Source organism: Dreissena polymorpha, chromosome 9 (assembly GCF_020536995.1).
Source record: "Dreissena polymorpha isolate Duluth1 chromosome 9, UMN_Dpol_1.0, whole genome shotgun sequence".
Taxonomy (NCBI): domain Eukaryota; kingdom Metazoa; phylum Mollusca; class Bivalvia; order Myida; family Dreissenidae; genus Dreissena; species Dreissena polymorpha.
In genome coordinates, this window is record NC_068363.1 from 52,653,936 (window position 1) to 52,666,933 (window position 12,998).

The 12,998-nt window shown below is 34.1% G+C and overlaps 1 protein-coding gene across 1 annotated transcript in view; it reads right to left on the reverse strand.

Moving 5' to 3' along the window:
- Nucleotides 1–12,855, reverse strand: part of LOC127844801 (palmitoyltransferase ZDHHC1-like) — a 31,982-nt gene extending 19,127 nt beyond the window's left edge. The window contains exons 1-3 of the mRNA XM_052375300.1: nt 12,540–12,855; nt 9,668–10,008; nt 8,006–8,107 (exon numbers count right to left, since the gene is read on the reverse strand). Coding sequence (XP_052231260.1) covers nt 8,006–8,107; nt 9,668–10,008 — 443 coding nt within the window. The 5' untranslated portion in view covers nt 12,540–12,855. The remainder of the gene's footprint in view (nt 1–8,005; nt 8,108–9,667; nt 10,009–12,539) is intronic.
- Nucleotides 12,856–12,998: the final 143 nt, after the last annotated feature.

Here is a 12,998-nt window from a genome sequence, read left to right on the forward strand (position 1 = left end):
GCCGACGCGTATCCCCACGCTGCATGTTTGACCCAGGGGCGCCCCAGGGTTGGTAATGGGGCCATGCATAGTTGAGATTGACCGTATTGTCATAAGAGAAGTTCAGTATCAATTAGAAGTGAATTGGTGTAGAAATGAAGAAATCATAGTAAAAGGCAATTTTTGATGGGTGTGGCCTATGTGGGCCGGGCACCCCAGGGTTGGTAATGGGGCCATGCATAGTTGAGATTGACTGTATTGTCATAAGAGAAGTTCAGTATCAATAAGAAGTAAATCAGTGTAGAAATGAAGAAGTTATAGTAAATGGCAATTTTATGTGGGTGTGGCCTATGTGGGCGGGGCGCCCCAGGGTTGGTAATGGGGCCATGCATAGTTGAGATGGACCCTATTGTCATAAGAGAAGTTCAGTATCAATTAGAAGTGAATCGGTATAGAAATGAAGAAATTATAGTAAAAGGCAATTTTGGGTGGGTGTGGTCTATGTGGGCGGGGGCCCCAGGGTTGGTAATGGGGCCATGCATAGTTGAGATTGACCGTATTGTCATAAGAGAAGTTAAGTATCAATTTGAAGTGAATCAGTGTAGAAATGAAGAAATTATAGTAAAAAGGCATTTTTGGGTGGGTGTGGTCTATTTGGCGGGGCGCCCCAGGGTTGGTAATGGGCCCATGCATAGTTGAGATTTACCGTATTGTCAATTGAGATGTTCAGTATCAATTCGAAGTAAATCGGTGTATAAATGAAGAAGTTAATGAAAAATGACATAAAAAAATGAGTGAAAACCTCTGACCCGGCCCCACCCCAACCCCCATAACTTTTGACCCTTGACCAAGGGGTCAGATCAAAATTCCAAATAGTGCAGGGTCGCACATATGCTCATAGCTACCATGTGTGTAAGTTTCAAGGTTCTAGTGCTTATAGTGTAGGAGGAGATAGTGGCCAGGACGGACGGACAGACAGACAGACAGAGGGCGGAGATAACCACAATATCCCCACGCTTTTCAAAAAGCGTGGGGATAATAAAAATGTATTGAACTCTGAAACAAGTATGAACTTTGATACATGTAGTAGATTATGTTACAATCTTATTATCACACTATTGTGTTTACAAATAGGATAGGTCAATGACAAAGCAAACAGAGGTTTTTCAACTCGCAAATAATCATGTACCATAGCATGCTTAAATCATTTCAAAACCACTTCATATGTGAATCAATAATACTAATTACAAGAAGAGGAGATAAAAACATTCTTGTTTTTAAGATCTTTGAACTTAAAATTGGAATCACATTGTCAACTGATGGATTTTTTCCGCTGTGCCTTAACAAATGTGTGGGGTGAAAAGTCTGACTCTTACACCTTCCATAAATGGTAAGGGGCTTGAGGAAATAAAGCAAAAGAAAACCAAATCTTACATCACTATATTATTTTTGCATTTACAATATGATATTGAAAATTAATAAATTTATACCCAGTGTTTTTTATGGCAATTTCGGGGCCGATATTCGGCCCCATTCCCCTCAAAAAAAAGTATATATTTTTCCCCTATTTTGTAGAAAAAATCCCCTCCAGAAGTAAAAAAAAAAAAAAAAAATTTTTTTTTTTTTTTTTTAGAAAGAACTCTCTAATGATTAATTAATATCAAATTTATTTCATTAGCAACTAACAAAGTATATAACAAATTAATATGTTTTTGAATTATTATAAAGAGTTATATTAAATTATTTTTTCCCAAAACTGGACTTTTCATATAAATTGCCTTTTTTTCCCAAAATGGTCAGGAAAAGGCCTGATGTATCTATATTGTGTCAATATTTGTTGATAAAAGCATTCCACTTTGGTCCATTCTATTGAAAAAATTGCTCAAATTTGCCATTTTATCGATTAAAAAATCCCGATTAGACTCAATATGGCTAGGAAAACTATGATTGTGCATGAAGGCTGAAATGTCTGAAACTACTGTTGAAAAAATCATTGATATATATTTAAGAAAAGGACTGAGAAATTCAGCTGTGAATATTACATTCATACAAACATGTGTATTCATATAATAAATATCATAACATATAAAAGAGTGATTTTTTTATTATTTTCCCCTTTTTCTAAAAAAACGACGCGCTTTTCCCCTTTGGACGGGCCCCGCCACCATTCCCCTATTCGTGATAAAAAAACACGGATACCAGAGATGCAGGTTGAATCACTCCTACATTTAGACAGTTTGTTTTCATCTTTTTCCCTTCAAGCAAAAATTTTAAATAAAAAAGTTGAATTGCAGTTTTGTAGATAAGCATGGTCACATGTTTATATTCTACTTTTTTATAAAACATTAATGAAACTTTGCCACATATGCTAAATGTATGATATTTTGCAAACATGATTTGATCAAAATAAATGGGAACGTATATACAAAAATGCCCCTATCTTTGTGAATTTTTTGGCCAAATTTAGTAAAATCTTTTCTCCAAAAAATGCATTGAGACGGGAATTTTAACATCATTATAGTGGGTAAGTCTTGTGAGCAGAGGAATAGGGCTTCACTTATCATTAGGCAGGACAACTTTATAGTGTGCTGCTAAGATAACTGCCTAATGCCATTTTAAGAGATGAAACAATTGACCAGTCGCCAACTCCGCCCACATTTTGTCGATCACCCAATCAGATATCGATTTTTCACTCACCCCTCAGCAACCCTTATCTGGTCGCCGTTTTGTCCGACAAACAAAGCGTGTTGTACATATGGAATGGACGTAATTTTTAAGAGTTTACACAGATTTTATATCAAATGCATGATCATTACTGTTCGATCATTATTCAAAATTGTAGGTGCTATACATACTTTATAAAAGGTTATTATTTTATCTTTATTTCTTGAACATATGAACGAGTAATGAGAAAACAAACACAATAAATAGTTTAGCCACACCAGGTGTGTGTTCTATAAAACGTGTTATACCGTTTGATGCACAATATTATTAAGCAGTTTGGGCAACATAATAATTGCCACACGTGCTTATTAATCTCAGCGTAATTGTCGATGATTAATAAATAACAGTATGTTGCGTGGATCTCAGAATGAAGGAACATTAAGGCATTGTTAGGTACTGTACACAAGAAAAGAAAACTATTTAATTACTTAAATGATTTCCAATTATATATTTATTTTCTGTGGATCATAAACAAGGGAAATCATTATAAATTGTTAACTTAAATATTGTTTTAACTAAAGTAAAAACAACAAAAAGGTGATTTCAACGCGGCTTAGCCAGCTTAAAGCGACTTCAAGTGTAAAATGTACGGCTTATATTACAACAACAACATTTCTAATACAACATATATTGATACGGGGAGAAATGTGAAAATTGCAATTAACATATAATGGCCATCTTGTTATAAATAAGCAAATGCATAATATGCTAAATGTATTCAATTCGAATGTTCGTGAACAGCACCGTAATACCAACATTTCATTTTTTGATAGTGAAATGTAACAGGTTCGCATTAAACATAAATGTAATAAAATGCATATTTGACTATCTGTTAATGAAACCACGAAATCAGGCCTGTATTAAATTATGGTTACAATCAAAATTTAATTTATATCTAAATAAAAAAATCGGTGTCTTTTTAAAAATAACACAATAAAACAAAGATCTAAACATTTTTAATAAACAAAAAACCCATCATTATATGGATATGTCATTTGAATTTAATAAAAATATTTTCAAAATTATATATGAATAGCCACCGGGTTCACTGTCAGACGGTTGATTACAAGTTCAAAATCAATATGAAATAAATGCTAATTTTTACAACGGATTTTTCATCACCTCCCTATATAATATGTGTAAGAAACGTTTCTGATAGTCAGTCTGCCGTTAACTCATTTATTTTGATTACGCCATTTCTCTCTAAAGTTTTTATGATTGTATTAACGTTTTACAAAGCAGTTTAGTTTATTGTGCGGCTTTAATAATTTATTTTATAGAAAAGAGCATAATACATCATTACAAATATAGAATTTCCCTCACGTAATCCGCTATAATTGCGATCTGCTTGTCGGAGTTTTCTAATCACTAGACCACGTGACTATGTGGGCGGAGCGATCGATAATTTGGCGACTGGTCAATTATCATGGTCAGATTTCCAATCTTGGAGTCTCCCAATATATATTATTATGTAATTGTATCAGATTTCTTCCATTGTCTACCAATAAGCATGTAAGAAGAAATACGGTATGCGTACCACATACCAATGCACTTTCACATACATGTATAAAATGGAATTGCTAGTAGACAATTTGAGATACTGTGAAACTATTATATATCGCCAAGCATTAATTTTCGTATATTTCGTCAGTCGACCGATTGACGAATTCAAGATCCTAACGAACAATTGTCCCATATTTGAACAAATTAAGACTGAATTACCAAAGGCATGAGGCACTCAAATCCAACGTAATCCACGCATACATTCTCCGTCTGTTACTTAATCAAGATAAATCCGGTTTTGACACAAAAGGGTGTAGATTACACAGTGTACTTAACTGACGAGTGACATTGCTCTAAAACGCGAAATCAGTACAGCTGTATCGACTGCGTTGACTTTTTTTAGGTAGAATTGTAATGATAAGCACTAATTGTTAATAACTTTATTAACCATTCTGTGTATTGTGTTTTTCCGTATTGTTGCAGAAGATTATACAGCCTCCACGCACCGGATTAGATCCGGATCAAAGACAATAAACAAGATTAAAAGATGGTGATGTATATACTTACCGTATACATTCTCCGCAATGATTACAAATAAATACAGAACATTTTTTTATCCCATTTTCACCGCGACATTGACGGTATAAAACGTTGTGGAATATACTTGCTTGTATTCAACACTGTGGAATATACCTGTCGCGTGCACGGACTACTTTTTAAATGACGTCATGCGATATGCGCTAAAATTAGGTGGATATTGTTTGGTTCATTGATCGAATTATAAGGTCACCCATTAGAAGAAAATGTGCATATTTTGCAGAAAAATATATATTTATGACATATTCACCAAAAGAAATGTTGAAATAAAATATAAAATTACACGATTTTTGTTTTGTTATTTTTTTATTTATATTTACTTTACCACTGAATGATTTTTCATAAGAAACAAAGTTGACAAAACTTAAGCTTCAAAATTATACGACCTTCAACCTTTAAATCTAGTCATATGACATCATTTTTCGCCATCCGTATAATGAATCAGCTGATTGATGGCGTCATAAAATGGCATACTTATTGCGTCATTTTCCCCATTATTTTTGACAATTTATTATAAACGCGACTTATTTCACATGTTTTCTACATGTACTGTATGTCGTCATATCTGAATTGTCAATTGATCACATTTTCCTTATTTCGTGTAATGTGCATTGTTTATAACCAAAGCATATACTTTTGACATTTAACTTAAATATTAAGAATGTACAACAAGCCATACACATATCGCACAGTTCATGAATAATCTGCTATGTTTTCCTTCCTATTTAATTCACGTTAGGCATAGAGCTGTGTTAAGTATAAGATGGTTAAAATAGCACCACACTGGAATTGGGAACGTCCCATTTTGTACACGGGTATTTTCTACTCATTTATCTGTTGTGTACTGGAATGTTTTCCATTCTTTGTGTATTTATATATTAAATTATTTTCTCGTACAATAAGGGCATTTACCATAGATAAATAAAACATTGTGCAAGTTTAAACATAATTATGTTTGTATGCAGAAATCTGCAAATGCAACCGAGTTTACCAACGGCTATTATTAGATAAACTGCTCCGGTTCATTTGAACAGCAGTAATGTAGAGTACATGACGTAGCGTGTGACGAAGAAGAAAGTTTATCGCGTTCATAAACTCATTTGAATAAAGTGATAGAATGGCATAAGGGTCTTTATTTAACTATGCTAAAATAATTATTAAAGACCCTAGATGCAAAATCGTCAATTATTGAGTTAAATGGATTATTAGATGGATTTTAAATGATAATTAAAGGTAAGATAGTCTACTAGTTCAACTTCTTACGTGTTTTGATTTTTGTTTGTACTTTTGTCGTTCCCTGTTCTCGGGGAAATGATTTTAACATGGGCGCCATTGATGCATCGGATCACACACGGCATACCCATAACATTATATAAAAAAACACGTTCTGCGCGTCCTTAAATTCGTCGTCCGAAGTCAGAAAACGTATTGCCCTGTATATTTTGTCAAATAAAGTGTCAGTCGCTGCAATTGTCTGTTTACTCGTCAAAATTGTCAAGGTCTTCGATAGCTAAAGAAACTTCAGTGTACAGTTTATTTAGTATTGACAGACCTGTACAAAGTCGCGCCAGTCAAAAATCATAAAAAGCGACATTTAAAGTTATGGTAGCCAGAACTAGGTCGTCGATGGTGTACATGTATGTTGACATCGACAGCATTTTGTCAGGAGCAATCGCCGCCATATTGGATTTTGATCATTTTCTTTCGAAAATAAAATGAATTATAGTAAAGTAAAATCTTCTTTTCGCGGTCGTAATGTGTTAAAATTCGCATACTGCGTAAAATTGAATGAAGGCATATGGTGATATTTTTACTTGTTTTACATTTTGTGTGTTAATTTTTTAAAGACTATTTTGCGTACCAGAACAAATACATGTACATCACTACGCATGGTTACATTTGTTAGATTTTAAGCGCTTTTATGACTGAATTAAAATTATTGTTAAGGTTTTTAGATCTATTTATGTTAAATGTCACATAGAAAAAATCAAATGGGATAAATAGAATACTAGGATTAGCGTTGAATACAGAGAAGTTTATGTTGCTCGGCTCGAACACCGAAAGCGCTCGCCAAGGCTCGCGCTTCCGGCGTTCTAAGCCTCGCAACATTAACTTCTCTGTATTCAACGCTAACCTAGTATTCTCTATATTTGTGTTTGGTTGTTTGCGTTTAACTTCAATACAGGTTAAATTGCTTGTGATTCGTTTTATAGGCTATCAATCTTTTTAATCATTGACATCTTTTACAAGTTTTACGATACATGTTTCAAATAATTGTTACTTGTAGCAATTGAAAACGTAACAGGTAATGAGAAATTGGCAATCATGATGATTAGTTCCATCCAAACATAAAGAAATTGTTTTCAAAAATTCACTTTTATTTTTGCGCGATTTCCAGGAAATCCCTGGAAAGCACGTGTTTCGAATAAAACATTGCTTTGTATCCTATTGCATTCAATCTAATTTAAACTCACTCGTCCATTGGTTGTAACAATCAAATCTGAACTTTGCCCTATGAAACAGCTGTCCCATAATGCACTGTTAATTTTATACTTCCGAAAATTATTGTACTAAAAGTGATCAAATATTTACAATGCAAAACTCTTGAAACTTTATTGAAAACTGACCAAACTGTTTGCTTAAACTAATTTTAACAAATAATCTTCGCACCTTCTCTAATTTGCGCCGATAAAGGTAAGATTGTTTTTAGATTGGCCATGATAATAATTGAATAGGAACAATTGGCAACTGGCTTCACTGTTTCAAACCTGGGTTTCAAACACTCGTTAACGGTTATTCGGTCCCACTATTCTGCTAATCATGATAATGATACACTAATGGGGGTAAATTACTGATCACCTGATAACAAAAGACTAGTATATTGACATGTGACAAACAGGCCCCACCTCATGCAAGTGACTCTCAAGTGTCCTCACTCTTTCCCCACTACGATTTTTCACAACCACGATATATTTCGGACAAACAAATCGGATATTGACTGAAGCATTTTTTTTTCAAAGTCAGGAATTGGCGAATTTAAGTGCTGACGAAAACGTCATTTTTATAAAAATGACAAAATTACGTGCTAGCGAAAATAAATAATTTCACAGTATACATTTACTACCGTACATATTAATTCCAGTTTAAATTTGATGGTACTTTTGCAGAGGTAATATAAGACTGCAACTTCTTCTTGAGTTACCTGTAATTTTTGCCGCCTATGCAGTTGTTCAACCATTTACAGTGATGGTCGAAATTGCTGACACATTTGTTACAGACCCCACAGTGCTTTGATGTTACCTCTCTAAAATATAAATATATATAATATGAGCAAAAATTAAAGGTATAAACCTGGCATTTATGATTATAGACATATACCGGTACATGATTATAGTATCATACATGATTATACTATCTAGATATAAGACATAAAGTCTAGATTTCTTTACAAAAATATTTGTGACCAAATACACAGGGGTATGGCCTATTAGTTACACTGTGTATAAATTTCGAAGTCTGTAGTACAAGAAAAATCCATCGAATTCTACTTCCAACTGTTAAGAAACATTATGTATAATTCTGTTAAAGCATTATTGTCTAGGTCCTGATTTCCCTAAAATTCTTTACAAGGTTTAAAGAATAACCGGCTTAAGTTGCTTTTTTATAGAGACATGTTACTATTTAAAAGTTGGTGGTGGTGTTTAAAATGGTTTTGTTCTTTTTAAGTCAATATGAATCCTGCGGCCCGGCGAGTTTTCATCCTAGCAGCATGATTTGAACAAACTTAGGAGAGGGCCACTCTACCAAGTTAAACACCAAATACTAATCCCTGACCCTTGCGGTTTCAGAGATTTTAAAAGCTTTTTACTATAATTTCAGACCTACAAATAACAAGATGTGTTTGTGAAACACAATGTCCCCCTATATGATGTTTGACATTGTAGGATGACCTTGACCTTGTGAAGGATGACCTTTACCTTGACCTTTCACCACTTAAAATGTGCAGCTCCATGAGATACACGTGCATGCCAAATATCAAGTTGCTATCTTTAATATTGCAAAAGTATTAATAAAATAAGCGATTTGGGCCACATATAATTGACCTCTGACCTTGAAGGATGACCTTGACCTTTCACCACTCAAAATGTGCAGCTCCATGAGATACACATGCATGCCAAATATCAAGTTGCTATCTTCAATATTGCAAAAGTATTCATAAAATGAGCGATTTTGGCCACATATATTTGACCTCTGACCTTGAAGGATGACCTTGACCTTGACCTTTCACCACTCAAAATGTGCAGCTTCATGAGATACACATGCATGCCAAATATGAAGATGCTATCTTCAATATAGCAAAAGTTATTGCAAAATGTTATAGTTGGCGCAAACAGACAGACCAACAGACCAACAGACAGGGCAAAAACAATATGTCCCCCACAACTATTGTGGGGGACATAAAAAGGAATTTAGCCAGACTAAAACATGGCAGAGGGGGACCGGAAAATGGGCAGGGGCCAGGGAAACCTCTTCCGCGAAAAATCATTGCATGATAAACTTCGAACCTATAAATAAAAGGACTTAATTGTGCTGTTTTTATTCTTAAGAACTTATATTCAAGCTTCCATTTAGCATTTATTTCATGAGATATGTTCCTTAGAAACAAGAATTTGATGCTAATACCAAATAACTACTGTATTTACCGTTACTCACTAAAATCACCAATAACCAAAGATCATACCATTGAAGATTTGTTTAAAACTGCCCAGAAATTTAGGAGGGGAGAAGTCATTTCAACAAAAAAAAGACTAATGACTGACCAAGCAAGACAGACAGTAAGGATGGCAGAAAGTAACAAACTTACACATCTACTTGACAAATGTAGCAATGACAGTCCTCAATAACGTGTTTATGCTCCGATCTGTCAAACTTGACCTTTGGATACTTCTTCTCGAGCACCTTGTTGTCGCAAGGGTCAATGGTAACTGACGCCAGGTGGACAATCAGGTGCACTACCAAGGCCACTGCCGGCACTGCGTATGCCGCGGGCTGCCAGGAGGCGTGGAGGGCGGGTGCTAGTGAAGTGAAATGTAGCACAGCAAACACGACCAGTACAAGCCAGGCTACCACCTGAAGGACATGAGGCGGGGGAGTCCAGCCATTCTTACGACTAGGCTCCATGTTTAATGCCTCTACATCCCTCATCTGAAGTACAAACAACCACTATGACTCACAATTAACTTACGATTTATTTTGTCAGATTTTGATTATGTACATGATCAAAGTGCTACATGTAAATTGATGTTGTTGTTATTTAGCATAATTTGTCAAGTGTTGCAGTCATTTGCTTTACTTCATGTTATTACATTTTATCAAAGCAATGTAAACACTTAAAGGATTTCAAGAGATATTAAGATAAGTCATAACCCAATGAATCTTAAGTGTGGGTGCATTAGGTTAATGCAGACTATGTTTACATATTGTTTACTACTGATTTTTATTATCATGGTTAAAATAACCAACAAACACATTCTGGCACCTTGTTATTTCAGTAAGTCGTGTAACTTGTTAGTTAGTGAAACCGCTTTTTTGCATAAAAACACTTAGTTGCAAAAATCCAACTCCCAGCTTTTGACCCTCCCGATCGCTGGTAAAACAAGATTTTCATATAACTCTGCCGCCCAGATTCCAGTCACAGGACTCCCCCTGGCCCAAAAATTTCTGTAGCCAACATTTTAGCCAAATGTATTTTTTTGTAGCTAAATTTTAGATACTGTAGCCAAAGTATTATTCAAAGAGTCAACACTTTAATTCGTAACATGAGCAACACTTAACACACAAAGATCATAAATGTATCCCTAATGCTCCATTTAAAACAACTTACTTGATGCTGTGAGGTCACAGAAAAATAATATTATTCCAAGTTTCAAACATGTCAAGGGTGCTCGAAAATGTGCAAGTTTTTGCAAAGGAAAACGCAGAGTATTTGGAATTTGAAAATATGCTCATGAAAATACACGGACTATCTCCAGAAGCTCCATAAGATAGATTGAATTGTCAATTAACAACTTAGGTTTTTCCAGAGGTACTTGAACTCTTAATTTTGAGCATTTATCAACAAAAAACACACAAATTGATGTCAACATGACATTACAGAATATGTATTGTGTTTGTTACAATGTATTAGGTTGATTTAATTCGATTTTATAGACAAACATGAGACTGAATTTGTTGACACAGAATTTAGTTTTATAAGGAAGAACACTGAGCTGTACATATGTACTTGTAGTCATAAAAGCTCAGAGCATTCAAGAAGAACTACAAACACACTGACTGCTAGTCCAAATTTTTGACGCTCTTAAATATTAAGCTACTTTTTATATGGGTAATATTTGGAGCGTACAAAGGGTGAAAGACCGATTATGTGGTGGGAATTTTTTGTTCTTTGTCTATATTGTTGCGCAAGGATTTTGTGCGCAACATTCAAGCCCCAATATAAGATACTTAATAACAACGGATTGCAATAATATTTACATACCTGTGTAGATAATTCATTTCTCGATAATGTTCCGTAAAAATTATTTATTGACACTTTGAATTTTGCACGCCTGAGCAATTTAAATCCAACCACTATTCAATTTTTCAATATCTCTCGATTCCCTCGCTGTGTAGATATAAATCGATAATACGACCTCGATGTAAAGCATCTGGCTTAAAGTGGAAGAATAAACAGCGTAAAATACAGTTTGCGTTCGTCTGTTGTGGTGCAGCGCGTTACATAGTAAACCGATGTTATACTTTTCTGGATTAATTTAGCATTGTTTTTTTTCTAAATTGACAAATTGACAATTAAAAAGTTCTGAAATAAATTACATCTTTTATTTTTATACTGTACATAAATAATATTGATACAGATCGTACAGTATACCATCCTTTGTAACGTAGAATGTAAGTACATAAAACAACACAGACAGAGGTGCGAAAAAGACATGCATAAACACTTCCTGAAACTTAGAACAGTGAATAGAAACTGCACCATATCTGTTTTGAACATATGCTTATTAAATTGACAAAGTTTAGCATACTAGATCTAGTTACGTAAAAGTCGGTGTTAAAAGCTCATGTTAAATAAAATTACGCGTACACGTTACACCGTAATGCCTTCTTCTGATTGGTTCATATTTAAATCAGTTTCATGACATGGCTACAGGTCAGTAATTGTTTTGCGATTTAAGCAGACGTTTAACTGAAGAATTTATGCCTTTCTAACTTGAATCGACGATATTTGATGTAAAAATGAACTTCTGAATTAAAACTGAATGAGTTGGTAATGTTATTTTGCAATTTTACGCAAATTGATGAAAATTTAAACTTTCTGGTTTCCACCACAAAAAAGGTCCTTCAATGATGAGACGTTCCAAAGAATTTAGCCCATATAAAAAGTATCTCTATATTCTGTGTGCGTCTTATAAATGAGACTAACTGACTGCATGAGTCATTAATTTATTATACAAAATATTATAACAAAAAGACCGAAAATAGTTATTTTAATATACATTTCAAAAGGGGAACATCAATTTAAATTTAGATTAGCTTTTATATGATTCAGACATCAACCAGATCCTCTATCAGTATCAGATATATATTTGGCACATGATTTCGCGTTTGTTTTTATATCGATTTTATTCAAACGGTTAATCCATACTAGGAATGCGTGTAATAAAGGTAAAACATACCTTAACTAGTTATTGTCCATAATAATTCCATGATAAACGAGATTTGCATCTTCATTCAACGCACATAAAACGAAAATTCCGAAAACTTATCAGACACAGGGCTGCTTCCTTGTCAGACAAGAGACGCCATTTTGAATCCAAGGTGATTATGACAATAATAGTTCCGTATCATTCCGCCAGTGTACAGCCTCGGAAAAAAACTATTACGAACTTTATTTGCACAGTTATCATCCGCAATCTGCGACTTATCTAAACGGGAGACATTACATTGATTAAAATTATATACAATAGCCGCTTTTACTATTGCACTATGTAAAGTGTCTTTTTTATAATTTATATGAAAAGGGAGCTTAATCTGATATTTACCTCAAAATTTATCAAATTGAATTATCTCCCATGATCTATTGTTTTGAAAATATAACCATCAAATGATTAAAAATGGGATCTCAGATACGGTAG